Here is a 27,487-nt window from a genome sequence, read left to right as displayed (position 1 = left end):
TAGGCACTGCTATAAGCATATCACATGTAGTATGTAATACAGTACTTGGAAGAAAGCACAGGCTATGCACAGGACACTATTTGAATAAAGTGTAGAAAGGAATGAGGAAGTAGTGAAGAGACCCCAGGTGATGAAGAGCATTAAATGGGAGGCTAACTTATGTTTAATTTTATTGACAAATCAGAGCCAATGCAGATCAAGGCACAAAAGGCAATAGGGCCACAGTTCTACGTTGGGATAGCTAACCTGGGTTTTTTGAGAAGAGAGAAATGGGAGATGAGGAATTTAATTAATAAGCCATTTCATGAAGAAGTTTAGCAAAGACTGAAATTCAGTAGGTAGTAACAGGAACAGAAAGGTAAACAAACAAACAGATGTAAGGCATTGTAGAATTGTCAGTAAATTGAAATGGAGATGAGGAATAGGAAGAGTTCTACCTAATGCATGTGGGGCTTAAAACCTACATGACAGGTTCATAGGTGCAGCAAACTACCATGGCACATGTATACCTATGTAACAAACCTGCACGTTCTGCACATGTATCCCAGAACTTAAAGTAAAAAAAAAAAAAGTTCCAAATGGCTGAACAGTTCCCCATTGAAGGAATAAATAATGATGGTACTTAGCAGGTAAAAAGGCAAAGTCAGGGGTTAGAACTAGTTTAAGGGAAGAATGATGATAAATTTAGTTTTGAATATAATAAGTTAAAGCAGGGAATGAATTCTCAGAAAGGGATATCAAGCAGGCAATTCCAAATGTGGCATCACATCTCATAACTTGTAGCAGGGAAAACTGGAGCTTCTGGAGTAGCTGAAATTGTAAACAGAGCATAGAAAAAGAAGAAATGAAGAGAAAACAGACTGATACTTAAATTCCAATCAAAAATGTACTTAGCCAATAGGTTTATAAAATTTTAAAAATTTAAATTTATTAGGATTAGTTAACACAATTACACAGAATAAAGTTCAGGATTTCATTAACGATGGTCACCAATATGTGCTTCTTTGTGGCTTTTCAACCCATATTTCTCATGATTCAAATTTATTCATATTATACTTGAATTTCATACACAGCTTCACAATGTGGATATTACAGGTCCATCAGTAAAATTAATGAAAACATATCTTTCATGAAAGGCACATAAAGAATCTAACACATTTAAGGAACTTTGACAACTTCGAATTTCTTTACATTACAAAGGAGAAAATCCTCAAAATGAAACAGATATGACTATAGTTTATGGTTACATACATATACACACATACTTTAACAAACATACTTCAACCCAGTGACAACACATAACTTAGAAACTACTTACCAACAACGCGTACTGAAAGACTAACTTTTTCCAAGATGTAAAAAAAGGGAGGTTTGGTGGGGAGTGCTGTTCATTTTGCTGAAACAAGGTCACAGAGATGACACATCATGAATAATCAAAAGAAAATTATTCTATTAAAGCTCAACATCTAGCTGATATGTAATACTTATTTGAGCATACATATAGTCACTGACTTATTAAATACTATTACTCATTTTCTAAGTGTAATTGTCCATTTCATTCTCAGAAATGATAGTATAATTGAAAAAGAAATAAAAACTCAAGCAAGTGGAGAAATTTGAAAATCTAAGGGAAAAAAGTAATTTTAACATAGTGTGATAATTACATTTGAAACTAGTTATATGTATGAATTTAAATATTGCATTACATCAGCAATAGAGAGTATTCAAAGATCCTTCTTATTATCTTCTAAACAGGAGCTATTATGTATGCTAGGTACCAGAGACTCCTCAAGGGAAAAACACAAATGAATGTCTCAAAATTCATTATGCCCACAGGTTTTTTACCCACAAAAATGCTCTTAGGATCCCTCCAAACTCAGTGAAAAACAAAAATGTAGTTATTTAAAGTGTATAAAAATTAATATGACATCACCTTTGAGGCGACGCATTAATATCAGCCAAATATTAAAATTCAGAGTGAAAAACAGTGAATAAAAACTAAGTGTTTACAATAAGTCTAGGAGAGTCTATCCTCAAAAATCTGAAATTTTAGTTTTTCAAACCAAATCTAATGTGGAATCTAATGTAAAATGAAATTATTTTATTTTCTTAAAGTAGGAAAAATCAAAATGCATACAATGTTTAAATAATTGATCCAAAGGCATGTATATTCATCTTAAGAACATTTCAATAAAACACATAGAATTTAAAGAACAAATCAAGTTATTAAAATAGTCTGTGCAATGTTTGTACGAATAACATTTTTATTAATACAAGTATACATATAATCAAGATAAGGGCTGTAATGTTTCCTAATATTAATTACTGTACTTAAAAATTTACAGGACACGAACATAAATAAAGCTGCTTAAAACTGGCAAACATAGTAATAGCCTGTCGTTCAGTACAAGGAATATTTATGTTATTTCCAAAGCCATCACCCTAGAATCCTAAGTTGCCACTCTTAAAACCTAAAAATAATATCAAAAACTAAAGTCATAAATACATGTATACATACATTTGCATATTTACACTTATGCAGAAATCATCAATATACTAGAGCCCAGCTTTAACACTGTCCTTCAGTTTCACACTGCATGACCATCTGTCACATTTAAGGAAGGTCCTTCTGTTACTTTCAGTTAAAAAAACAAAAACAGAGCAACTTTGGTCAGGTCCCAGATGCATTTGCCTTATATTACATTCTGTGTTGCTGCAAGACTCTAGTCTACAGAGATCCATATATAAGTACTCATTTGGTTTGAAAATGCATTTTACCATTAACTGCAAAACTTAGAAGAGACCACAATCTTTTAGATTATTTTTTATGATGACATCTGTTACGGCATCAAAAACAAACTGCACATTCTTAGTATCTGTGGCACATGTGAAGTGGGTGTAAATTTCCTTTGTGTCCTTTCTTTTATTGAGGTCTTCAAACTGACATTGAATATATGCAGCTGCCTCTTCATATGTGTTTGATCCTGAGGTGGAAAAAGGAAACATAATGCAAAAAGCTAAAATAACAAGTATACTGCTTAAAATATTGAATTCAGTTTCACACATATCAAACTGAAGTCAGTTTCATACAGTTTCATTCATGGACTCCTTAACTGTGCTTTCCCTTCTAGAATGGGAGAGACTATTTATTCTAAATGAAAAACACTCCATGTTAATTACCTTTAATGACTGTAAGTTATCCCTAAATTTAAACAAAAAGTTTCCTCTACATGGCATTCCATGTTCATCATGATCTTTATTCCTGCCTCGATCTCCAAATGCCAGATCTTTTTCCCTCTTACCCTTTGTTCTCTACACCCCAATTCAGCTGCTTGATGACAGCAAGCTATTTCAGTTTTGGCCCAATGGTAGATCAAGAAATGTTGGCTGAATGCTGATCAGTATTTTTACCTCCCTTTTCTATATATATCTTAATTAGCATTCTTCACTCTTTTTTCTTTATTCAAAAATTGTACCAAGGTCTACAATCATGTTTAGGAGTATGAGGTTACCAAAAAGTGAATGACACACTCCAGCTCTCAGGTTACTGACTAAAGGCTTCCTCTGAGTACAAACCCTCCAGAAATTGGCAATATCTAAAGATAACCACTCACACGCACTGACCCCACAATTTAGTTTCTGGATGTACACTTGACAGAACTGTATATCACTGAAGACATATAATAAATGAGAATGAAAGTACTACTGCTATACTCAATAACATAAATTAATTTCATAAGCATACTATTGAACAGAAGAAGCTAGATGCAAAAAGATCATATACTGTATGATCCAACAATATCTGAAAATGAATTGGTAAGGACAAAAGCTTCACCAATTAATATTATCTGTGGCACATGTGAAGTGGGTGTATATTTCCTTTGTGTGCTTTCTTTATTAAGGTCTTCAGTGATTATCCGTGAGGAATCAGTGATTACTCTGTGTGTGTATATGGGGTTTGAGTGTGTACGTGTGTGTTGGGGGGAGGGTTTGACTGGTTAAGACTGAGAGGAGGCATGATGGGGCTTTCTGGTGTCCTGAAGCTGTTTGGTTTCTTGACCTGAGTGGTAGATATTAGCATGCTCACCTTTAAAAATGCACTTATGCTGAGGGTGTGTGTGTACGTATGTATGTATGTACATAATACTGTAATATACATTAATGTATATAATGTAATGGCATGTGTAAAGCTTCAATGACAAAAAATCAAATTTCATTTGGAAAATAATTATCTAAACCCCTCTTTTGTAGCAATAATCCAAAATTATCTGCCAGGCTTTCAAGGTCCTCTACTACCCAGCCTACCCTTCAGTGCCATTCTAAGATCCTCTCCTCCACACTGGCACTCACCCCACGTCGTGAGGACCCAATATGCAAACTGCCAGCTGTGGTACTGCAGTACTTCCTCTTCACTCTACTTCACCGGCTGAGATCTCTGCTTGCCTTCACATTTGCTCAAAATTGGCACTCCATGTAACTTTTCCTAATTATTCAAATCTAGCTGGGTTCCCTATCACTTAAAAACTTTTTCCTCCTTCTAGAAATAACTTTATCAGTTTTTGTTACACTGCTTTATACAAACTTAAATTCTTTTTCAGTGTTCAGTCTCCTAAACCAGAATGTGAACTCTTAAGAGTAAACATCATATCCCACCAGCCCCTACACTCCTTTTATAGCTTACAGAATCCAATATAATACAATGTGACGAATGCCCACAGGAATGTTATTTAATGTGCTATGACAGCATAGATTATGAGATTTTTATTAGGGATAAAAAGGTAATAAAGCTATAGTCTTTGAGTAAGTTTACATTTAACTCTTTTATATCACTAGCAATCATATACTTTTAAAAATCAAATTTTATTAAATAGAAGTTTTATAGTAAGTTTTGTTCTCCAAAATTTTAAAGCAATCAACAGCATCTTGTTGGCCCACAGAAGCTAATGCAACTGCTAAATTAAAATACATTTCAGCCGAACAGCTTACATTCAGTGCATAAGTCAATTTGCTCTATATATCCTAGGCAGCTAGCCAGATTACCCTAAAAGCTACAACATGTATGAATAAACATTCTTCAATCTGATTTTAAGTCTTAAGAAAAGAATGGCAAAGCAGGGACAAGAGAGTAAATATGATAGATTTTTTAAAATAGGTGATAGAATTGTCCTGAACAAAGGTAAGTAGGTGATAACCAGGTTCAAAAATGAAGAACTGGGAGGCTGATGACACAATCAAAAAGGAAAGACAGGAAAGCTGAGAGGGGAAAAAAAAAAAAAAAAAAGAAAAGAGTTCTGTTTGAGCTTTGGGTGCTAACAAACAAACAAACAGACAACAAAGCATGTATGTTCAAGCAGTTGGTAATACAAACCTAAGGCTCCAGAGAGAAATTAGGGCTGACCACAACATTTAACCTATTGAGAATAGATATGACTATGAAAGGATAGAGAGTTAAGATGACATGACTGCAGATGAAGCTGGTGAAGTGGCAACATACAGTAAAAAGAAGAGGAGGAGAAGGACAACACAGGAGCAGACAGGCTGGAGACAAATCAAGTGAGTTGTTTAAGGGCTACACAGGGTTCTTCCACAGCCATAGGAAACAGAGTTGAGGCTGAAGCAAGAAGGCACTGAATCAATACTTCGGGCATGTAATGGAGATCTTAAATAATAATCTTAACTCTGGGGATGTGAAAGAATTATGTAATATTCTTTTTGTGCAAAGATTTTGAAATCAGGTATTCGTATTAACTTAAGCAAAGCACAAGCAAAAATTCCTAAACACACTGTCTACTTGGCAAAGGAAGAGCTAACATGCGTATCCTTAGTTGCTCTGAAATCCTTAAGTATATAATATTTATGGATTCATTTGGGGAATCTGGTAATATGAATTAACACAAAAATGGCCACACCATAGAAAATGATAAAAAATACACTGAAAAATATATTCAAATAAGGGAAAAATTAAGCCATCTTGATTCTGGATAACTTCAATCTATTCCTAATAAGCACAGAAAATGCTTATGGCGATTTAGGAGTATGGTGATTTAGGACTATGACTTTCAAAAAGAAAGCAAAGTTTTAAAGTAAGCAACTGTGTGAAATTATTTTGAACTGGAAGCATAACTTCACAGTACACAAAAAGAGCTATAACAATAAGTGACATGATTGTATTTACCAAATAGCCCTCCCCTTTTGGTTCCAGTGAGTATTTCATTAAATGCAGCCTAGTTGTTAATGGTCTAGGAGCAGGAGAACAATGGACTTGGGTCTGGAATGGAATTCTGGCTTCATTAACCCCTGGTATTCTCATCTGTATGGGTGGGGATACCAGAGCACTGACATCACAGTATTGTCTTAACATTTCCTGTAAATGGCAGTAAATACTCATCTTACAATTTACTCAACATAAGACTGAGGAAAATTTTGTTTATGAAGAAACCAATTTTTGAGACTTTAAAAAAAAAAGGAGTGGGGTGAGAGTAAGTAAACACTTCAAACTATCTAGATTTGGAGATTACATAAACCAGTCATAGACAAACTCCCTGTTTTTTAAGGCATATTGAGTGCTCTTCACTAAAATAAAATCTTACTCCGCTTGATACGTAAACCAGATGAAAACTGAGTTACTCTAATGAAAAAGTGATAAGGTGGTGGGTGGGGGAGCAGTAATTAGTTCTGTTCCCTCCCTCATCTCCACCTTCAACAGCAACCCAGGAGGTGCTCCAAGGAACTGAACTAAAACCAATGTTTCAGCCCAACTCCTGACTGCACAGATGAAATACTGAGACCTAGGTGAACTAACTGCCTTGTTCAAGATCAAAAAGCTAATTATGGAAAAGTGAGGACTGTACTTCAGGTCTACCTTTCTCACTCAAGGAAATTTTCCATCGTAGTAAAATTAAAGTTACCATTAACAGTCTCATTACCAAATCAGGCTTCTTGTGAAACCTTGCCTGCCATTCTGGGCGAGTTAGCTGCTTCACCGATTCCATCTTTATTTTCCTCCTTACAATAATGTTCATGTCGTATTTTAGCAGTAGATTGCACTGCTATTACTTGTTGTTTTTTAAGCGTGTCTGTCTTTGAAATTAGACGGTGAACAGAGACATGTCTTATTCATTGTACATCACACAGTACCTGACATAAAATCTGTTAACTGGATTTAAAGAATTAATATTTTAACTTGGAGTCATCACTAAAAATTATCTAACAGCTTTTCCATAAAATAAATACATTATGTTCAGTAATTTCGTCCACATCTTAAGGAAATATCTGTGCTCAAATGAAGTTTGATAAATAATATCCCTTAAAGTTGTAAGAATCACTAGGCCAATAGATTCAAATTAACTACTGAATTCTTGTCTTAGGGGAAGTTTCACTTAGAAATATGTAACTTGACAAGTTATTCCCAGAAAAGTAAGATACCTGCATATTCTGGATAGCATATAGTGAGAGGGCTCTTTTTGATTTTTTCCTCAAAGAGATCCTTCTTGTTTAGAAAAAGTATAATAGATGTATCTGTAAACCACTTGTTGTTACATATGCTGTCGAACAACTTCATGCTTTCATGCATTCGATTCTGTAACAGAAAAAAAAACAACAATTTGTCACTAACAGAAAGGATTTTTGAGGACTATTTTAAAAAATAATAGGTGTTGTAATAAAACAGAGTTTGGTCTGTTGAAAAGTATAAAACATATCACAAAAATACATTTCTGCCATTTCAGAACAAACACACTTTCACTTTAGGTGAGATAAGTGTCTAATCAACTTTCATCACTTTTTGCAGTCAACTTTCACTTGCTGAGTGCCCACTACATGTCATGCACTGTGCCAGGGAACATCCTGCTACTGGTCGTTGTACTCTAGGGCTGTGAAGTGTGAACATGTGAAAAGAAATGGCATTGTCATAGAGTTCATTTCATCTTAGCTTCCATTAAAAGATAAATCAAGGTTTTTAAAGATTAATAAATTAAGTTGAACAAGCTAAGACCCAATTAGCCCAATACTCTAAATATTATATTAAATATAAATATTGGAAGGACACTTCCAATTCCTGTTTCTTGACCTTCCAGGATCTGTGCTCAAAGAGGGCACTGATACATTTTATAGTGCTGAAATGAGAGAATGAACATGTGGTGTTGCACTGCACCTACTGCACTATAATTCATATACTTGCTTTTAAAAATACAATCGTCCCTCAGTATACTCGGGGACTGGTACAAAGACCCTCCAAGGGTACCAAAATCTGCATATACTAAAGTTCAGGAGTTGAAAAACCTGCTATATAGGAAAAGCTGGCTCTTTGTATCCTCAGGTTTCGCATCCCATTAATGTGCTTGATTGAAAAAAATCTCATATAAGTAGACCCATGCAGCTTAAACCCCTGTTGTTCAAGGGTAAGCCGTACAAAACTGACATTTCTACTTCTTTTTCCCCACTATGTAGCAAAGTTAACTTAAAATGACAACGTTTTACGCATTTCTATTTAAAAACATTTCCCCCATGTTGATGGTACACTGAAACATATCTAAAAATTACAGGGCAGCAACAAAGCATAACATATATTAAAGATTTACTAAATTTACAAACAGAAGTAACAAATTAAGAAAAGGAAACCTTGGACTACTATGTAACTATATTTCCTTTTGCTATGTAGATATTAGATACAGAAATGCATCCTTAAGCTTACGGGGTTGACATGACATTGACTCCATGTTTTCCTTTTCCTCGAGATCCACCTGTGCTTCTCTAGTTTATTTCTCTTTTATTACACAAATAGAAAAGTTAGAGGAAAGACCCTGTACTTTAAAATTATTATAGACATTAGAAAGAATTTCTTAAGAATTTTTCTTAGAAAAATTCTTGGCAGCATCTTCAGCTCTTCATGTTTCAAGCTCAACTCTTAAAGTAGTTCTACTTGCCATTTCTTCATCTTCAGCTAGAACCAGGTCGTAGTCACTCAGTGCTACACAGAAGATGATCGCTGTCACTCCTTCGAAGCAATGAATCCACTTCTTCCGCTCAGATCGCTGACCTCCCACATCAAACATTCTGTTAAGAAACGAGTTGACATCACATTAAATGTTCAAAAAGCTCCCAGGAGTTCTTTAATGCTAACCAAAAAGCTCCGAATAGTTGTGGAAATGTGTGATGAAAGGAAGGAGAGAAGGACTTTATGGGAGGAAAACAGTGTCGCAAACTGGACTTCTCAAAAGGGGAAAAAGAACTGCTGGTTTATCTCTAAAACAAAAGCAAAACAAAAATACCCTAAAAAAAAAAAAAAAACTAGACATTAACACACGAGAACACTTAGAACATTAAAGCAAACACAAATGAATGGACTACATTATGTGTAAATACTGAGAAGTCACATGAAGCAACTGGGGAATGCAGAGATCAAAGAGTAAATATTCCATTTGCCACAGTCACGGAACATTGAAGGCAGAGAACAGAGACCTTCTCTCCTCCTACTACAATATGTCGTTTTGGCTCAGAAGTAATAAGCAGTGCTTTGATGTAAAGAAGAAATCATTCCAGGTAAGAAAATGTAGGGCAAGCAAATAAAATTCAGATAGGGTAAAACAGGTTTGCATAAAAAGTAAAATCATGATACGTTACAAAATGAGGGAACTGAAATATAAAATAAGTGATCCTATTGAATGGCCTTAACATTTAGAATGAAAAAATCCTCAATTTTTACACAATATACAATAGTGAACCACTGTAGGTTAGTGAACAAAGCAGCAGCAAAATCAAACAATATAAAGGCAATAGTCTATTCTTTTTCTCTTGTAAGACTTTATAAAGCTAAGCAAAAGTTAAAATTTGCATAGACTATATTATGCAACCTAGAAATAACCACTTATATAATGAAAACACTATGCGAACTGGTACATTTTTAAAGGCTCCATTTATCTAGATGGTGCACTAATTAAAATAGTTCCTATTTAATTCCCAGGCAAAAAGAATTTTCCCTACAGAGCAGTACTGGCCTATAAACCAAATCTGAGTACATCAACTAGTATTGTTATTTTTATCATCATTTAAGCGGGCTTCATTCTTTTGGTTTAGCTAGTAAACTGTTCATTAAATTCAGGTAAGCAATATAACAAAATGTTTCTACCACAAAATAAATCAGAGTTAAGATGTAAAAAGCATAGCTGGTAACAAAGATCTAACAAGAATAAAATAAATGATAGTACATTAAAATGATTTAAATTGGGTTACCATTTGCTAAAATTCCCAGGAACACAATTTGAAAATAACTTGACTGAAAAGATAGCATATCTTAGATAACTTCTCTGGTTAGATGTTACATATACCCTGTCCATCCAACAGCAGATATAAATAACAACCCAAATGACCCTAGCTCACATTTTCTCTCTGTGACGGTATAGTTCTGTGTGTTACCTTGGCTATGCCATCATACATTTATCTAGGTTTTATTTCATCAAACACTTCAGATGTTCTTGTGAAGGTATTTTATAGAAATGGTTAACATCTATAATCAGTAATGGAGACTGTCCTCAATAATTTAACAGGCCTCAATCACTCCACAGGCCAAAACTGGCAAAAACTGAGGTTTCCCAGAAGAAAATGTAATTCTTCCTCAACAACGTGATGACAACTCATGTCCATGTTTGCTGACCTACCCTACAAACTTCAGGCTTGCTAGCCTTCATAATCCCATAAACCAATTCCTTTAAATAAACATAAACTAATGGATCTGTTTTTCTGGCGAATACTGACTGATACAACTTTTAGCGCCGAGAGTGAGGTGCTACTCTAACAAATACCTAAAAACATGGAAGTGACTTGAGAATTGCGTAATATGTAGGAGGTGGAAGAAAATTTAAGCATTTGACAGACAGGAAAACTAGATTGTCTTGAAAAGACTGCTGGTAGAAATTGGGAGAAAGACGTAAGAGCTCAGATGGAAATACAACTGGAAAGAAGCTTCTGTTGTCTTTGAGAATACACGTATCATTGTGGACAGAATGTTGGTTGATATATGAATGTTAAAGGAGGCCTCAGAAGGAAATGAAAACATGTTATCATATACTACAGGAAAGACAGTCCTTGTTATAAAGCGGCAAACAGCTGGCTGAACTGTATGCCAGTGCTGGGTGGAAGGTGCAACTTCTAAGCAATGAACTTCAACATTTAGCTGAGGAAATCTGCAAGCAAAGTGTAGGAGGCTGCAGTTTCCTCTTCGCTGATTAGTAAAATGAGAGTTGAAGAGATAAACTAAAAAATGAACTATAAGCTAAATGGAACCAGACACACACAGGGAAGGAGGACATGGGATGATAGGTAGAGAATGGTCATGGAAAGAACTCGAAGTCTAAGCTAGTGGTTCGCAAACTTGGGTGTGATTCAGAATATTAGGAGTCAGATGTTGCTAGTCTGGGCGCCATCGTTTTGAGAATCAATTAATTCCCAAGCCAATTAATTAATCCAGAAGCAACAATGACTGAGAATTGATATTACAAATGATCAAACTACTTAAGTTTGTTGGAATTCAGAGAGAGCTAAATGAAGGTAACAACCAGAGGAAACACTAAGTTTTATCACTACTTTCATTTTCCATATAATGGTAGATAAAAATGTACAAGCATTATTCATTCCTCTACGCCTATATTAGAAATATCTTATTTTATATACTGTTAAGTCCTGAACTTCTATTAAAAAAGAGTAAAAACATAGTATGTTATCTTTCATATGAAATGATGAGAGTTTAAACCAACATCACATAGGAAATGAATTTGAGTTTTCTTAGGGATTCTGAAGAGTGGAGTAGAAGGAGATGTCGGACATGCTGAGATGTGCTGATTTATGCCTCAGACTAGCATCTAACACCCCTGTCACCCAAACCAACTGCTACAAAGCTAGCTAACCATATATGGATATCAAACTCATAAACTGGATGTTGTATTCCAAAATCCATAACACATTTATAGTACTATAGAAATGAAATAGAAATTTATCTCATATTATAATTTTAGGGTAGAAAGAACGCTTTAACTCTATATTTGGCAAAAAAAAAATTAAAAAAATAAAATGAAATTGCTGATTCTTTTATTAAAGCAAAATAATCCACACAGACGCTGGCCATAAATACCTAGACATAGAGATACTAAGAATTCTTTTTTTTTTTTTCTTTTTTTTTAGTGCGCTATCACGCCTTGCTCATTTTTTTGTATCTTTAGTAGAGACAGGGTTTCACCTTGCTGACCAGGCTGGTGAAACTGAACTCCTGACCTCGTGGTCCGCCTGCCTTGGCCTCCCAAAGTGCTGGGGTTACAGGCATGAGCCATCGCGCCCAGCCACATCTTAACATTTGTAAACACCTTTTCTGTATAGTTTTTGTCTGGAGAATGGATTTAAGATTTCCCTAATAATTTTTTTTTTTTTTTTTGGGACGGAAATTTAAGAATTCTTAAATTATGATGCTGTATTGCCTCATTTTGAATTTGCTAATACCAATAATTTTTTTAATGTGAAACTGAAATTTTACTCAGCAGTTAAAATTAAACAAATGATTACAATATGAAGAGCACCAAAAAACCAGAAGATGACCATACTCAAGCGTTCCCAGTAGAATTATTCTAAATACATTTCTGCTCTCACTCATCTGAGGCTCATTTAACCTATAAAAAGCAAAGTTGAAACCATATGGTAGCAATGATAGTAATTTAACAGAATTCGAAATGCAAAATAAGACAAAGTTTATCTGAGGTTCCTGACAAACCTGTGTTTATCTTTAAGTCAGCAAATAAAAACAGCAACTAAATTACATCAACCTCAACCAAGAAGCTTAAATGGAGTACGATAAATGAACCTCCTGGAAGGATAATGCTGAGTGTCAACTTTACTGAATCCCAGTATTTGCTGAATGTTGAAATGACAAGTTTGAAAATGGAAAGTATGGTTCTGAAATAAATGTTTAAGAGTGGACCTGACCAAGATGAAAAGTGAATTTTATATAGTCAGACTGCCTTAAGTACCAAATAACTGATTTTAACATTTGCCACTGCCACTTATTACCATTTATAGAGTTCTCACTTGTACAACATTTTTCATAGGCAATAACTCATTTTATTTTTAAGCCTATAACACAGAGCAAAACTGTAATAGCCTGTTAAGAAGCTTAACCAGGTTTACCCAAATACTTATTAGGGGAACCTAGATCTAGAATCTTTACTTGCTAACTCCAACTCCACATATTTTCTCCTGAGATAATATTGGTTAGAAATATAGTAGTTCCCACTTATTCCTGATTTCATTCTCTGCAATTTCAGCTACCTGTGGTCAACCAAGGTCCAAAAATATTACAGTATTTTGAGACAGCAAGACCACATTCACATAACTTTTAATTATAGTATGTTGCTATGATTGTTCTATTTTAGTATTAGTTATCAGTCTTTTACTATGCGGAATTTATAAACTTTATCATAGGTATGCATGCCTATGAAGAAACATGGTATATATAGGGTTCAGTAACTCAGCAGCTGCAAGCATTCAAAGGGGTTCTTGGAGCGAATCCTCAAATAAGGGGAGACTACTTAAGCCACTACCTGAACATAATTTAAGTTTGCCTTAGAACATAATATTTAAAACAAAGTGAGCAAAACCAAAATCAGAATCTAAGGAATGCTAAAAAAAAAAAAAAAAAAAAAAAAAAGTTGTAAGGCCCAATCTAATAGTCAACTTCCTTGTCAATAAAATGATTTCTTACAGTTTTAAGATAAAATGACAATATTCTCCAGATCAGACATATCTGATTACTTGAAATCAGAGTACTGAGTTTGTTTATTTGATATTATAGAAATAGCAATGAATAGACTAAAAGAAAGTAAATGCTTTCAGTAAGAGTTAATGACAGCAGCATAAAATGTCCATCGAGGGCTTTTCTTAGAAAAAATGAAAAGGGGGGGGAGGAAGCATATGTAAAACCACAGCATGCATTAAAACACAAAGCTAATGTTGCCAGATAAATTAATTATGACCTAGATCTTTGTTTAAGAAAGCAGGTCAATGTTTGTTTTTTCAGGAGAAGTAGCCATGAAAAACTGAAATAAAGCTTTAGTTCTCTGGTAAATTCAATTACATGAACCACTGATATATCCGTGACAAGTGATAGTAACAAATGTATTAAATTTAAAATACTTATGGAAGCAATCAGAAGTATCATTGCATATAATTTAACAGTGCTCACAAATTGTAACAGTGAGCTTTCTTTATGAGGTGAACTGATAAATTTTTTTCACAAGAAATCTTTTTTCCAAGATGATTTTAGAAATTCTGCTTTATTATCATGACCAATTCAGAGCAACAGAGTTAACTGAAGAAAAGCCTAATCCATAATTCATAGTAAAGATTTATTTAGAATGATTATGTTGAACCAGATAATTTTTAATGAAAAAAAAAAAAGACAAAATAATTTCAATAAAGATATGGGACACTCCGTTTGCAAACCAAATGCAGATAAATTATTTTTCAGCAAACAGAATGACGTAACAGTTTATTGTTATTTTTGCTTTTGTAATAGTTTTTTTAAAAATATTCTTCTTGGTATTGGGGGGATGGAGCTGGGTTAAGGAGATATATTCACAATCTTGTAAAGAGTGAATTTCTACAAAGAAACCAGAAACCCCCACTAAACATAATCTTAAAAAAATCACAAACTGATAAATGATTTATCTAATCCTTCATTGTATTTAAAAGCTGAAATTTAGAAAAACATAAAATATTAAAATTTTCCTTGAAAAACAGATCATAAACACCTTTTCTAATCCAATTTTCTGTGGTGACAACTGGAGTGTGCTCAATTTGGGTCAATATATCTATAAAGCTTTGCAGCTGTGAGATGGGATCTAACTGACACCCATGACTGAAGTGGCAATCTTCCTTAAAATCAATCTTAACCTTGTTGGGTTAAAAACAAACAGAAAAATCCCTACCCGTTAAAAGAACAACAACAACAAAATCCTGTAAGTCTATCACTCATTTAACTCTAGCATTTTTATTATTTTCATTTCCAGGACTATTTACTAGTGAATTCATAAAAATGAGGCATTGAGTTCAGATGGGCCTCCCAACACTGATCAAGGGCTTTGTGTTTGGTGTGTTTGGTGTTCCTTCAACTGAACACTCAACTGGTACTTAGGACATGTGACATTTTAAATGAATGTGAATTATAAAAAACTAGCAGATTTTAAAAAAAAGAACTTCTGCCAACCTCTTTATTTAGATTCAATGTACTGAAACAAATAATATACTAAGAAGCAAAAAAGAAACACCTACATTTTTTAATTGGAATTTTTTACATCAAGTAACACTACAGTTGTCTATCTTTCTATGAAAATAAGGAAGTTTTGTTTCAGTAGGCCATCCTGTGATGTTATTAATGTATGTATGTATCTTTACACAGGCTACATAATTTCTTTTTCCATGATTGAATTATTACTTTAAGAAATGACCAATAACAGTATAGACTTAATTTAGGCAATTTTGTTTGAGTGAACAATGAAATGCGTAAGTGGAGCATTTTAGAAGAAGAAAGTTATAGTAATCATTAGCAGATGACATGGAAGGGAAACAGATTAAAGTAGCTGACCATGAAGGCTGTAGAGATAAAACAAGAATCAGCAAATGAAAACAATATATTCAGTCATGTTTAAGTCCAACAACTTTCCTCATACCTTGGAAACAGTTATTTAAAGGAAAAAAAGAAAAGCAGTTTTGTAAATTTGAATGTGATGTTTTATTGAACCTTCCTAAGCCTGGTTTATCATAAAATGAGGGAACTAGAACATGCACTCCAAGACCCCTTGCATTTATAAAGGCTACAATTCAGTGCTTTTCTGCACAGACCTAACTAAGCTGATATTCAGTACACCCTAAACTAAATGAGTATTTCTCATCATGAAATAGTGCGTAAACTGAATCTTCCATAGGGAAGATATGTTCCATGAAAGAAAACTTTCCATGAAAAAAATTTTAAAGATGCTCCTTTTTTAACATTTCTATAAATAAGCATCTATGCTATCCATAAACCTTGTTCTCTTTTTACCTAAAAATAGATGGCAACACAACAAAAACACAGTATATTAGCGCAGAATTTTCGGTTTAGAAACAAAAGCCAAAAACTACTTACTTTGAGTCAGTGTAAAAACTACAGGCAAAAAGGAATTTGCCTGGCTAGTTTTTGTTAAATAAAAATATTCCTCTCAGGAATGCTTTTTTTTGACTTCCTTTACCCAAAAATTCTTTGGTCCAGTCATCTGAAGAAAGTTTTTTTCTAACTGTAATTACCAACTGTAAAAATGCTGTAAACTTTTATTATACCTTTTATTTATTTTTTTATTGTACTTTAGGGTCTGGGGTACATGTGCAGATCATGCAGGATTGTTGCATAGGTAAACACATGGCAATGCGGTTTGCTGCCTCCATCCTCCCGTCACCTACATCTGGCATTTTTCCACGTTATCCCTCCCTGACCTCTGCACCCACCTCCCACCGTGCTATCCCTCCCTTGGCCCCACCAATAGATCCCAGTGTGTGATGCTCCCCTCCCTGTGTCCCTGTGTTCTCATTGTTCAACAACCGCCTATGAGTGAGAACATGTGGTGTTTGATTTTCTGTTCCTGTGTCAGTTTGCTGAGAATGATGGTTTCCAGATTCATCCATGTCCCTAAAAAGGGCACGACCTCATCGTTTTTTATGGCTGCATAGTATTCCACGATGTATATGTGCCATATTTTCCTTGTCCAGTCTATCGTCAATGGGCATTTGAGTTGGTTCCAAGTCTTTGCTATTGTAAACAGTGCTGCAATGAGCATATATGTGCATGTGCCTTTATAATAGAATGATTTATAATCCTTTGGGCATATGGGATTGCTGGGTCAAATGGAATTTCTATTTCTAGGTCCTTGAGGAAGCACCACACTATCTTCTACAATGGTTGAACTACTTTACACTCCCACCAACAGTGTAAAGTGTTCCTATTTCTCCACATCCTCTCCAGCATCTGTTGTCTCCAGATTTTTTTAATGATCATCATTCTAACTGGCATGAGGTGGTATCTCAATGTGTTTTGCTTTGCATTTCTTTAATAATCAGTGATGATGAGCATTTTTTCATATGTTTGTTGTCCTCATAAACGTCTTCTTTTAAAAAGTGTCTGTTCATATCCTTCTCCCACTTTTGGATGGGTTTTTTTTCTTGTATATCTGTTTTAGTTCTTTGTAGATTCTGGATATTAGCCCTTTGTCAGATGGGTAGATTGCAAAAATTTTTTCCCATTCTGTTGGTTGCCAGTTCACTCTAATGATTATTTCTTTTGCTGTATAGAAGCTCTGGAGTTTAATTAGGTCTTATTTGTCTATTTTGGCTTTTGTTGCCAATGTTTTTGGTGTTTTAGTCATGAAGTCCTTGCCTATGCCTATGTCCTGAATGGTTTTGGCTAGTTTTTCTTCTATGGCTTTTATGGTGTTTTTAAAATACCTTTTATTTCTAAAGCAATATGTTTTATATCTAAATTTAGAAATCATGTTTCAAAGCTACTCACTTAAAATGAAGATCTTTGAAAGTAAAATGGGTTTCAACAATTCCTGTAGTTTTCACTCTAGTTCTAAGAACATCTTGTTGAGTCGGGATATAATTTGGTTGAGCTATTCTGTCCAAGTCATTCAAATAGCTGAAAACATTAAACAAAACAACATGTTAATAGTAAATACAGCCAATAAAGATCATCCAAAACAAAAATTAAAATACATTTCAATACATGCAATAATCTGAAAGCAATAAAAGGTTTAAAATTTCTGGGTAAAGATATAAACCAGTTTAAGCTTGTATCTTATATAACTCCAGTGGAAATAAAACTGTTTACACCTCTGCAACCACAAAGCTCTTTTAGTATTTTTAAATGTGTACTTTATTTCTTAGAGACAGTTATTAGTAATTCAAAGAAAAGAGACTAGCTTAAAAAAAAACAACAAAAAACGAATGCACACTGTCAGTTTGTTTCTTAGATTCTTTATCACACTTTTTGGATATAGCACTGTGTTTATGATCCAGACATCACTCTTTTTTATTAAAGATTTTTAAAATCTTAATTTTGGGGCAAGCAGTGATGAAAACTCTACCCAAAGGCTGAATGAGAGTTTCTTTTCAACCAGTCTTAAGTTACATATGGGACAACAGCACATACTCCTTTACTACTCTGAAAATCAGTACACATTTTAGTCACTCATGTAATACTCTCTGCCACTGGTGCTATATATGTTGTGATATAAGAAGGTAGTGGTATCATACCATTCAATGTAAGAGAATAAATTAATTTTTTGTCAAATTGTATGGTACAGTCAGTAATTCACAGAAAGTGCAGTATGGAGAGATTAATGTGGACCTAGGTGATTAAAGAAGGATTCATGGATAGTAAGGGGTATAAACAGAAACATAAATAACGGGATGGGCAAAAAGGAATGACATTGCCCCAGGAGAAGCTGTAAATCAGTATGGAGATGGGAACAGGTGCATGTTCTTTGTTGGAGAGTAAGGCCACTCATACGCTATATAGAGCCTTAAATAAGGAGTCTGGAATGAGTCCTAAGGTCAGCTGATATAGACAGTATCACCACAGCGTTTTTATTACAAGAACTATAAGGTGGCTGGTAACGTAGAAATAAAAAAATGTTTTAGACAGTTTAGTGTATGTATGTGCTCATTATATTAGAACACATAGAGAGATGACAGCTTGAGTTACCTGTATTGTATTTACTGAATTTAAGAGAATCTTATTATCACATTGTTGATAATCCTCCAGTACTTTCTCTGTGCTTTTAATTCCAAATGTTTACTGTAAGAAAATCCAATTTAACAAATCAAACAAGCCATGGCAAGATTTTACTGCCTCTTTAAAATGATGAGCTACTCTTACTTAAAATGTACTCTGATTACTCACAGATTTCTTTGCTCAAAACTGCTATAGTTAAAAAAATCTCTAAAAATAATATTTTAGTAAGACAAAGAAGAAAAGCAGTCACTGTGAGAAACTCTGACTGTTTTAAATGATTACAAATATAAAGTGTGAACTTGTGGCTACTCAGTCCTAATGGGCAATTTGACTACATCTTACCATCCCTAGTCAAGAACTCATAAATCAAGATGCCCTCTAATCACTATGGAAAAAAATGTTTCTATGACTTTCTTCATTCCTAAAAAACAGCCACATTAGTGCCATCTTAAGGTCACAACCACTAGAAATAAAATAATGAAAAACCAAAGCAACGTATTTTTCATTTTGTAATTTTAATTTTTTTTCTTTGAGACATGGTCTTGCTCTGTCGCCCAGGCTGGAATGCAGTGGCAGAGACATGGCCCACTACAGCCTCAACCTTCTCGGGTTGGGCGATACTCCTGCCTCAGCCTCCCAAGTAGCTAGGACTACAGGCATGGACCAACATGCCTGGCTAAATTTTTTTTTTTTTTTACTTTTTGTAGAGACAAGGTCTCAGTATGTTGCCCCGGCTGGTCTGGAATTCCTGAGCTCAAGTGATCCTCTCACCTCAGTCTCCCAAAATGCTGGGATTAAAGGGCATGAGCCACTATGCCTGGCCTACGTTTTTGTTAACTCATGTCCAAGTAGTGTGCACAGGAGAGAAGGTCTTGGACAAGAGACTGAGAGGGTCTGGAAGTTTCCCCACATGGTGAGAAAGAGAACTTCAATCTGTCATTCCCAAGTAGCACCCCTTAATTATTGAAAAAGCTCCTTTTGGTGAGCTCAACTCAAAACAGTCTTCTCATAGTAGTGATTCCCGCTTAAATCTTTGCAGATGCTGGTGGTGTCAAAGCAAATATGGTTTAAGAATTGTGTTCTTCCTTTAAGAATTTTTTCTAATTTGTCTTCTAGCTTTTGTGATGTGTGGTTTATTAATTCATTCATTATTAAACAAGATCATATTGAGTGATAACTGTGTCAGGCTATGGGAATACAATATTAGGTAAAAACACATTACTGAATTTACAATATAATGGCAGAGACAGAAAACAATCAAATATTCACAACATAAACAGAAATAAAATAATCTCAAAATAAATGTAAAGCTGAAGAAAAAGTACATTGTATTAGGAGTATCTAAAACTGGAAAGCAAGGACCACTCAGTGTGTCAAGGAATATCTCTTTGTATAGGGTATGATACTGTTTGGAATATGATACATATTCTATGTGTATATGTTATATACATACATGTATAAACTGCATAGTATATCTGGTTAATGTATATTAGTGTAAAATGTTAAAATGTAGATTTTTTTATACAGGTTATAAAGTTTGACGTCAGTGATAAAATATTCATTATTTCTTACATAAACACACTAAATCACACAACATATGGGACCACGGTGTGCACCACCATGTCTGCTAATTTTTGTATTTTTTGTAGAGCTGAGTGTCTCGCTAAGCTGCCCAGGCTGGTCTTGAAGTTCTCAAGTGTTCTGCCCACCTTGTCCTCCCAAAGTGCTGGGATTATAAGCAATGAGCCACCTCACCCAGTCCCCCTGATTAGGTTTTATCACAACTTGCTTTGCAAACTTTCTGGGGCTACCACCTGAAAAATCAGGGCAGATTTTTCTTCCAAAAAACTGTACTTAAATATCTGGAAACAGTATCAAATACAACAGGGCACAGACACAATTGACAATTTTCATGTACAGAGCTATTTTACTTAGTGAAAAATATCTTGGCGTCACCTTGCACGCCTTCAAAAAATCACTACTCACAGTACCTGTCATTGAACAAGTAGCGCTTCTCAGGCATTACTAGCACAATGAAAAGAACTCAAATCAGTTACACTCTCATTAAGATAGCTCAAAGTAAATTAGAAATACAACCCAATTCAGAGTTCCAATTACTTTCCTGACCATTCTGCATGTTTCAATTAGAGTTACATAGCATGATTCTCGAGACACTATTGAACGTACAGGAAATATCATTGCTATCTATCTATCTACCTATACACACACACACAACACACACAGAGACAGATAAAGTTTTAAAATACTGTCATCTTGAATAACCTAAGTTGTACAAGAATGTGTCAGCCAATTCTGCAATAAAATTGACTTGGAGGTATATTTGATTTGCAAGTGATTATTCATGATAGTTTAGTTCTGAAGTTATGATTACTTACTATGCTGCAGAATCATTAAGCTGGTACTCTCGGGATCTGTTGAAACAGGCTTGTACACCACTATCTTTCCATAATCTCTTTATAACTCCAGCAAGTTCTGCAGTCATAAAGCCTTCTTCAGCAGCTCCAGCTAGCACGAAGAGTTGGCGCGCATCATCCTGAACATTCAAAGGCCATTTTTTTAAGTAAAAAGGGATATATTAGAGATTAAAAAGTACAAAGGAGGTCATTACAGAATTAAAAAAAAAAAAGGCAAAAGTGAATTTCCTTGGTTTTTATTAAAGTGTCATTACTTTTCGTTCTCTAAGGCACCACTTAAAAACTGGCTTGACCAAAAGATAATCATATATCATACACCTATGTTTTGTAGTGTTAGTAGTATCTGTCAGGGTACCTGGGAGCTGGAAGAATGACTAAGGTTCCAGCTCAGAAAGGGGACATTAACCAATTATCCACTAGTGGTTTGTTGTGTACTGAAGATGATCATTTTAGGGAAAACAGAAGTAGAACCTATCCTCCCTCCTCAAAATGTTTCTAAACTAAGAAACACAACTTTTAAAGATTAGAGATACATGAATTAAGTGTTAGTTTTCTTACATACTTTGTAGTTGCAAAAATAAATTCAGAGAAGGGGGATATGAATGTGGAGTGGGCAAGACCAGAAGCCTCGTTTCATAAAATGGTCTGAGATTTTCAGGAGATCTTCAAGTATAGACACATTAAAATCAGTGGGGCAGAAGTTGGGGACAGGTGTTTTGTTAATCCAGGCATAGAAAACAAAATAAGGACAGCTTTGGAGTAGAAATACTCATGATATACAGAGAGGAGAGTATGTAAAAATTTCTAAATGAAAAGATACTTTATATAAAGTTAATTAAACCTCGCTTAAAATTTGAGGCTACTCATATTTGGTTATTCTGATCCACAAGTAATCAACCACTTTAAATCAGTGTGTGGTCCAAGAGAAATATAATGTACACCACTATACAATCTACCTTTTCTAATAGCTACATTTTTTAAAAAAGCTTTTTTTTAAAGCTAGATGAAATGATTTTTAACAATATACATAACCTATGTATAAAAATATCAATTCATTTATATGTAATAAATATACAATTATTATATTTCACATTTTTCATACATATTACAAAACCACAGTAGATACATTTTAAGGACTCAATAGCCACATGTGGATAGTAGCTACCACACTGGATAATATAACTCCAGTTTCCAAGTAATAACACAGTTAATTAAAAACACAAAACAATAAACAAACAAAAAACCCAGATGTGAAGTTTCTTTCTTCACAGAGATTCTCCATAACTTGAGATGTGTAGCTTAAACTTAACTGGGTGGACAGTTCCTAATTTGTCTCAAGGGAAATTCTTCCGAAGTACTGTAGCAGATGCTTATAAAGTGATGGCACACATTATTACAACGGGTATAGAAGAGAAGCAGCACCTGGTGACACAGGCTAGCAGAGTGTACTAGCTGACAATATAAATTCATGCTGTTGCCAATTTGTGAAACATTTTCTTTTCAGCTGGAACCCATCATGAAAAATAATTAAGTCTCTCAGCATGAGAACATATTATTCAAGCATACGCTTCCCTTTTTAGCAAATCACAAGAGTAATGTATGCAAGCAAGCAACACGTGCATGATATCCTTAATAAACCTCACATAATATGGTTTCAAGTCATTCTTAGCACCATTAGCATAATTCCAGTAAACAATTATTCAATTACCCAAATTATTACCTATACATGAGAAATTTCTGAATCTGACCATTTTTATTTATTAAATTACATCAAACATAACTTATTTTAGAAAAGTACTTTTCGCTTAAGTAGGTTTTTAAATGAGCTTTCATTATGATATCTTAATTCAATTTCAATAAAGTTTTTTGACAAAAAAAAAAAAAAAAAAAAAAAGACTAACGCCCTCCAGTATGGGGCATAAGGGCACATTCTTTTCAAACTTTCCAGGAATAGGTCTGAAGAAAAGACATAAGAAACTTTGGAAGCTGTAATTATAAACTGGATTCTGTGGCATTAAAAAAACATGTTTCTTTTTCACAATTCCACATATAAGTGAGATGATGCAATATTTTTCTTTCTGTGTCTGGCTCATTTCACTAAGCATAATGGCCTCCAGGTCTCCCCCACCACCCCCCCCCCCCCAAAAAAAAAAACCCACAGAAACAAAAATAGGTCAAGATCAAATATACAAAGAGAACAAACCAGCATTTATGGTTATGGGGTGGGGGAAGGGAGGAGGGAGGAGAAAGAGAAAATAGGGAGATATATTCAAAGGATACAAAGTAGCAGATATGCAGGATGACAAAGTCTAGAGAATAGAGACTGAAGTACAATAATGAGGACTATAGCTAATTAAAATGTACTATATTAGAGATTTTTGTTAAATAGGTTTTAACTGCTCTTGTTGTAAAAAAAAAAGTAATTATGATGGATATGTTAATTTGCTCCTCTGTAGTAACCATTTTACTATCTATTTGTATCTCATAACATCAAGTTGTAAAGCTCAAATAATTTTTTTAAGCCTCTTTTCTTTAAAAAAAACTTACTGAGATTATTCACTTCCACATCATTACCAGGACACTCAGGTGTGTCTGTAGATGAACTTTTAAGCAATAAATCCAAGCAGGAAAACACAGCTGAAATTATTCTACCTAATCTTCTGCATAAAATGAACCCAAGGCACAGAGAGGTTAAGCAACTTATTTAAAGTTCCATGGCTAGTCACCCAATCATACAGGTGAGTCACTGGTTCATAAGTGGTCATTATCTAAAACAGGATAAATTTTAAAAATACAGAATGATGACAATGATTTTATCTTGCAATGGAATGAGGTCTTTGCAAAATTTATGAGAAAGAAAATTACTTAACATTTATAAACATAAATGTAAGTGTACCAAAATAGTGTGATACAGGGTAGAAAAAGAATAGGTATTACTTAAGACTGGAGTTTGGTCAGGAGAATTACAGGTTAATAAAGCAGTTTACCGGAAGTCTTTGTGGTGTTGAAAAGAAAGAAACATTATTTGCCAGGCAATTATTTGACAGAAAAACTCTTTGGATGTAGCAAAGCTAAAATATTTTCAAATTACTAAGAGCTAAATAAAAATAAGATGATCTAGAGAATGTAAATTCCAGTTCATATAACTGTGTGCTCTGAGAACTCAGAAAGGAGCTATGAAACAATATTTTGTCAAGAGACAAATAATAAGTCCTCATTCCAAGCAGTGGTCAGGGAATATCTGGCATGCTATACTTATTTAGTGACTACATGTTTTATTTAAAGCTGTCACCCACTTTATGAAAATTCAGAAGAGTCTGCCTAGGATAGGAAGAGGAGACTTTGAGGGAGCATGATGGCTAGCATCTGACATAATCAAATGGTAAGAAACAACAGAATTCACGTTTAGGCACAGGGCAGAAAAAGGAGCATTCTTAGAGCAAAAGACATCAGATTTCATCTCAATAAGAGGAATATTTTTTTTTAACAATCAAAGCCACCTAAAAAACAAAAGAGGGAAGGTGAATGAGAGACTGAGGTTTTAAAGCAAAGGTCAGATAACTAATGTAATACAGCAGACAGAATTTATGTATGAGGTTAAGAGTTTAAATTTAAAAACATCAGCAAGCCCTCCTAAAATAGGGGCTAAATAATATGGTAAGGAGTGTTGAAAATAGTGATACCTTTGAAATTTTGGTCATAGTGATAATATATATTTATGGCATAATTAACATATGTATGGAAATTCTGTTTCAGTGGTTTAGTTTATTTCATTAATAACATTAGCCAATAATATGACAGCATACAATCTGAACTTATATGTTTTATCTACTATATTTCTATAGCATGTTTTATATAACTCCTATAAATTTAAGTGAGCTACATCGCTCTTACCAAAATTAGCATACCCTTAGGAAATCATAAGAACTTTAGTGGATTCATCACTCCATGGCACATAGCACCAATCTCAGTTGTTAAAGAGTTGCTTTAAGAAATACATAAATGTAAAATACATTTTTTTTTTCTAAAAGCACAAATGTAATCAAAGTAAGAATGACTTAAGGCAATGAAATAGGAAGTCATTTTTCTTTTTTCCCCATAAGAACTATTAAAAGGGGGGAAGCCTAAAATAAAAAGTTAATTTTAACTAAAATGCAGAAATTTTTGGCTAATTGCAGTGAATTTAGCATGAAGTATGAGTTTAAGTCAAGAAGGGAAATTATCGATAAACATATACATATTTGTCTTATACATGTATAGATGTATTTTTTCAAATTGGTAAAACGGAGAAATACTGCATTTGAGTGTTCTTTGTATTGACAAGAGAACTTGTCAAAAGGGATAAGGAATGTGAGATAAGTGAAATGAGAGTAGAAATATACTGTGCTAGAAGCACACATTGATTTCAAATGGTAGCTAACATGATTTGCCACATATTTATCAGTATTTCTCAGAATCAAAACAAAACCGTAAGTTTCTTCATCTTAGTTTTCAAACATAAACCAGACTACTACTATAAATGATTCAAACATTCATGTGGAAAAAGCAAGTAAAAGTAACTAGGAGCATTTTGAAAAAGACTGGGAGCACAGGGATGATATTATCAAGTATTAAAAGCCTACAATATGTACAACAGTTTACTATGAAGGCAGATCCATAGGGAAAAAAGATCCCAAATCTGAACTCATTACATGATAAATGTGGTAAAATAAATCAGTCAGAAAAGATACAATTCATCCAGTAACACTGGTGATAATTAGATAGCCAACTGAAGAGAAATAAAATAATGTACATCCTTACTCCATAAATATAACAAAACATGCTTCAGACAGATTCAAAAACAAACACATAAACAAATATTAAAATTCACTCCCTTGAAATTCCTCTTGCTTTAAAAAAGAGGGTCAATACTTGTTAAATCTTTTGTTGGGAGAAGATGCTCTACATTTAAACACAATGGAAGAAGTAACAGGAAGATTTAAATTATTTTTAAATATAGTATTAACATTAATGGCAGTTAAGTAAAATGGGACTTACTAAACATTTTTATTAGTGGACAAAGGGTCATTACGTATGTACATATAAAAAGTAAACAGATCGTCAAAACACAAGATTCCAAGTGAATGAATAAAGTGCAAAAGCCACGTAGAGAAATAAAAATATAATCAATAGACATAGAAAACTGTTCAACTAAATTAAAATGGAAAATTCAAATTAAACCAACATACGATTTACTAACAACAAATTAGCAAAGATTTTTAAAATACAAGACTCCTAAATTTTGGCTGCCCAGAGTGCTAAGAAAAGGCATTCCAAAAATTGCTGCAAGGAATTTTGTAAACTGATACAACCTTTCTAAAAAACAATCTAGTAAATCCGGCAGACAGACAGGGACAAACTAACTAATGAAAGTAAATAACAAAGTTGTTGGAACAGAAAAGTGGCCATTACCAGGAGCATATATGAGGCTTGGGGGGAGAGTTATTTAAGTCAATTTAAGATAAGGTTTCCTACCCCTCATAGCCTTAAGTATTCTAAATAAGTGCTTCTCAAACTGTGATGAACAACCAGTGTCATGCTTTATTTCTTTTTCATTTGTTTCCAATCTATTTCATAATACTAGTAGAAAAATAAAATTAAATGACATACAAAATATAAATTTGTATTTTTAAAACTACCCAAGTTAACATATAAATTAGTCTGTCAATTGCTATAAACTCAATGCTTACATTGTATATCCATTTTGTGCACATGCTTGTGGACAGGCACTGGTCCATGGATCACATTTTGAGCAGCACTCCTCTATGTGACAGTGCCTGAACAGGCTAATAGGCCCCTATGTAAAGCATCTAAAATTTTACTTCATTAGAAACATAATCACCTAAATTATCAATATGTTATCATTCACAGACTATCCTCATTCTGTGAACGTTCTGAAATGATATTAGGCATAAATGTGATTGCCTTATGCCAGCCTTAAAAACAATGTTGTTTCTTCTCATTTTAAATAACTAGCGTGTAATCTGATTTGCATATCTGGTAACTGTCAAATATGAAGCAAACCACAGGAAATTAGTAGCCACTTCTTAAGATTTTACATCTTCTTACTCAATTCTTCCCAAATCAACCTAAATACTAAGATGTAATCCCAACCAAATCAACACGCTGTTTTGGTTTGTTGTGTTTCACCAGGGTTGTGGGAGAATTAAATTGGCTCTCAAGTTCATCTAGGAGAGAAATCATGATGGCC

General features: G+C 34.0%; 1 protein-coding gene across 2 annotated transcripts in view; it reads right to left on the bottom strand.

The window, feature by feature from the left end:
• Nucleotides 1-906: 906 nt before the first annotated feature.
• GNAI1 (G protein subunit alpha i1) overlaps nucleotides 907-27,487 on the bottom strand; it is an 84,499-nt gene continuing 57,918 nt past the window's right edge. Inside the window, exons 4-8 of one of the 2 annotated variants that reach the window (XM_032276429.1) lie at nucleotides 21,199-21,356; nucleotides 17,576-17,704; nucleotides 8,925-9,054; nucleotides 7,426-7,579; nucleotides 907-2,984 (exon numbers count right to left, since the gene is read on the bottom strand). In XM_032276429.1, the coding sequence (XP_032132320.1) occupies nucleotides 2,794-2,984; nucleotides 7,426-7,579; nucleotides 8,925-9,054; nucleotides 17,576-17,704; nucleotides 21,199-21,356 (762 nt within the window). In that variant the 3' untranslated portion in view covers nucleotides 907-2,793. The remainder of the gene's footprint in view (nucleotides 2,985-7,425; nucleotides 7,580-8,924; nucleotides 9,055-17,575; nucleotides 17,705-21,198; nucleotides 21,357-27,487) is intronic. The other variant, XM_032276430.1, reaches the window with a different exon arrangement.

This window comes from Sapajus apella, unplaced genomic scaffold, assembly GCF_009761245.1.
Source record: "Sapajus apella isolate SASKATOON/1434 unplaced genomic scaffold, GSC_monkey_1.0 scaffold7, whole genome shotgun sequence".
NCBI classification, from domain to species: domain Eukaryota; kingdom Metazoa; phylum Chordata; class Mammalia; order Primates; family Cebidae; genus Sapajus; species Sapajus apella.
Note: the sequence above shows the minus strand (reverse complement) of the source record. Positions and strands in the feature narration are given on the sequence as shown.